Source organism: Lottia gigantea, assembly GCF_000327385.1.
Source record: "Lottia gigantea unplaced genomic scaffold LOTGIsca_608, whole genome shotgun sequence".
Lineage (NCBI taxonomy): Eukaryota > Metazoa > Mollusca > Gastropoda > Lottiidae > Lottia > Lottia gigantea.
This window is the reverse complement of record NW_008710078.1, coordinates 1594-4710: the sequence shown is the minus strand read 5'-3', so window position 1 is coordinate 4710 and position 3117 is coordinate 1594. Positions and strand designations below refer to the sequence as shown.

The 3117-nt window shown below is 32.2% G+C and overlaps 1 protein-coding gene across 1 annotated transcript; it reads right to left on the bottom strand.

Moving 5' to 3' along the window:
- Positions 1 to 1483: 1483 nt before the first annotated feature.
- On the bottom strand, positions 1484 to 2258 carry LOTGIDRAFT_175979 (hypothetical protein; the record flags this gene model as incomplete). Its single annotated transcript, XM_009064182.1, has 4 exons — positions 1484 to 1668; positions 1771 to 1899; positions 1999 to 2049; positions 2180 to 2258. The coding sequence occupies 4 exons, from the start codon at positions 2256 to 2258 to the stop codon at positions 1484 to 1486; spliced, it is 444 nt and encodes a 147-aa protein (XP_009062430.1).
- Positions 2259 to 3117: the final 859 nt, after the last annotated feature.

The window sequence follows — 3117 nt, the reverse complement described above, 5'->3', positions numbered from 1 at the left end:
CTAAAAAAATGTATGCTATGAATTTTCAAAATTCGAACCTAAAACACAAAGGATATTCGTGCGAAATTCTAAAACTGAAAACCCGAGAAAAATCGCTCTAAAAATGACGCCTTCTAGAGTCAATTATCTACATTTTCCTTACACCGAGTATGCAGATCCAATGCATTGCTTATGTTGCTGTAACTATTACCGTTTATGCACATTACTCGACACAAACTCATACTTTTTTTGAAAGTACAAAAAGAAAGCAGGAACGCCCAATATATGTAGGGGTTTACCTTACATAATTAAAAATTCAGTTTAATTACTTTTTACATTATTTCAATATATTTTTATGATTATTAAAAATGAAAGGTAATCTTGATTGCGTCAAGTTTACCGTTTTTATGAAACAGTTTCAAATATAATGCTTTGTCTCTATTTAGCTGTTGATTTCGTTTAAAGTTTACACCACTTATTATTTTCTACCATATACTATGATAGCTGATAGCTTGCCAGGCAAGGTAACATACGCTTACTGGCAGCAGTCAGACATGATAATTGGGTCTTTAGTGACTAAAATATGAATTTTATCACTTTAAAGATCTTCATAATGCTTTTGTAGTTATTTTTTCTGAGTTTTTTTACAACCTTTGTAAAAAAAAAATGGACATCAATAACACAAATACATCAAATTAATAAAGCAGGGGCTGCGCAAGGGCTGTGCCGCTTTAGCAATTCAAAACAATGAAAGTAGCACTTCAGCTAATTTACTTTAGAAACCATGTTTTATTGTGTTCAAACAAATTTTAACTCATTTGAATTAAAAAAAACCTTCATTGAAAATTCGTCAAATTCGAATCAGTAAAAGATCTAACCAATATAAATTATCACACCAAATTTCATCTAATTCAGATATAAACTGTAGTCTCTAATGTGTTTTTCTTAAGTAATGTTGACAGACCGTCGAACAGGGGCGACGATATCCATGTGGGCGTATAAAAAGTGTTACATAAAGGACACTCGGGAATAATTTTAAGGAATTCAATGTTTTTCACTAACGCAGTAATGCAAACCAAGTACTAACGAGCCAAACCGCAAAACGAAACCCAAAAGAACATATTGGCGAAACATTGGTAGCAGTTTATAAACTTTTATCACGCTGAAGTAGTACTAGAGCTTTCAATTTGGTCGCATAAGGGGAATCCCCATTCCATTTCATTTCATGGGGAAAATGCGACCAAAATGAAAGCTCCCATAAAGACCTAAACATACATTTCATAAATTCTTACACTAAAAAAGACCTTAATTCCCTACATTTCATAAATTCCCTACATTTCATACACTAAAAACACCTTCAATCAATTTCCTACATTCTATCAAAAAAAGCATATTAAAAATACCCTTATATAAAATAACATAAAATTTTTAGTAGAAGGGAGATAACTCTTTTTGGATAAAAACAGACTAAATTAACTCATTTAAAAATAGGATGAGTTTAATTCTAAAACACGAACAACACAGATTCGAAGAATCGTTCATCACTACTAAGAGTTCTCTTTAGATTATAAATCATATAGTCAGAACAGTTCTTAATCTTTATCAGATACTCGAATTTACATCTGGATGAAAACATACTTACACATCCTATTCTATCAACTATACCATCTTCTACTGTAGGATGGGTACCTATAGACAACATGATAAAACATACTTAATTAATCCCATTCTATCAACTATACCATCTTCTACTTTAGGATGGGTACCTATAGACAACATGATAAAACATACTAAAACATCCCATTCTATCAACTATATACCATCTTCTACTGTAGGATGGGTACCTATAGACAACATGATAAAACATACTAAAACATCCCATTCTATCAACTATACCATCTTCTACTGTAGGATGGGTACCTAAAGACAACATGATAAAACATACTTAATTAATCCCATTCTATCAACTATACCATCTTCTACTGTAGGATGGGTAGCTACAGACATGATTAAACATACCTAGACATCCCATTCTATCAACTATACCATCTTCTACTGTAGGATGGGTACCTATAGATAACATGATAAAACATACTTAATTAATCCCATTCTATCAACTATACCATCTTCTACTATAGGATGGCTACCTATAGACAATAATGATAAACCATACTTAATTAATCGCATTCATCAACTATACCATCTTCTACTGTAGGATGGGTACCTATAGACAAGTAGTATATGAGCTCATAGATTGGTCGCATTTTTCCACATTCCATTTCATTTCATGGGAAAAATGCAACCAATCTATGAACTCCCAAAAAAATAGACCTAAATTCCCTACATTTCATAAATTCTTACAGCAAAACATCCTACATTTCATAAATTCTTACACTTAAAAAAGACCTAAATTCCCTACATTTCATAAAATTCTTACACCAAAAAACACCTTCAATCAATTTCCTACATTCCATCAAAAAGGCATATTCAAAATACCCTTATATAAAATAACATCCTTGTTTCGGTTTTTAATAGCCTCGTTTTAAGTAATGTTATTTTTAGTCTAGAAAAGGGAGATAACTCTTGTTTTGGAAAAAAAAAAAATAAATTAATTCATTTAAAAATAGGATGAGTTTAATTCTAAAACACGAACAACACAGATTCGAAGATTATTCGGGCGACGGTATCTTTTCTTCATTATTTTCTCTAGGTAAAACAATAATTCCAAAAGTAGCTAGCTTTGTTTAAAAAAACAAATCACTCATTTCAACCGGAGCGAAAGCCATCGGCTCAATCGCTGAAGCGGGAAAGAGTATAAGCGATACAGTGAAAAAATCTAACGAGTTGAAAGAATTAGAACTAATAAGAGAACTTCGAAACAGGAGATTTGAAGAAAGGAAAGGAAAAGGTTTTAAAGTTATAGGATAAAAATGATTGTCGCTCACGCTCCAAAAACTTATTTCGGTTCAGGTGATATACAAAAATCATTGGGTTCTCTTCCTGGATTTCCATGGGCGAAATATCCGGAGAAAAACATCTTCCTGGTCATAATTATACAGGTCCAGGTACTAGGTTAGATCTGCGATTAGACGAAAACGATAAACCCAAACCAGGGGAAGAACCAGTCAATAGAGTTGA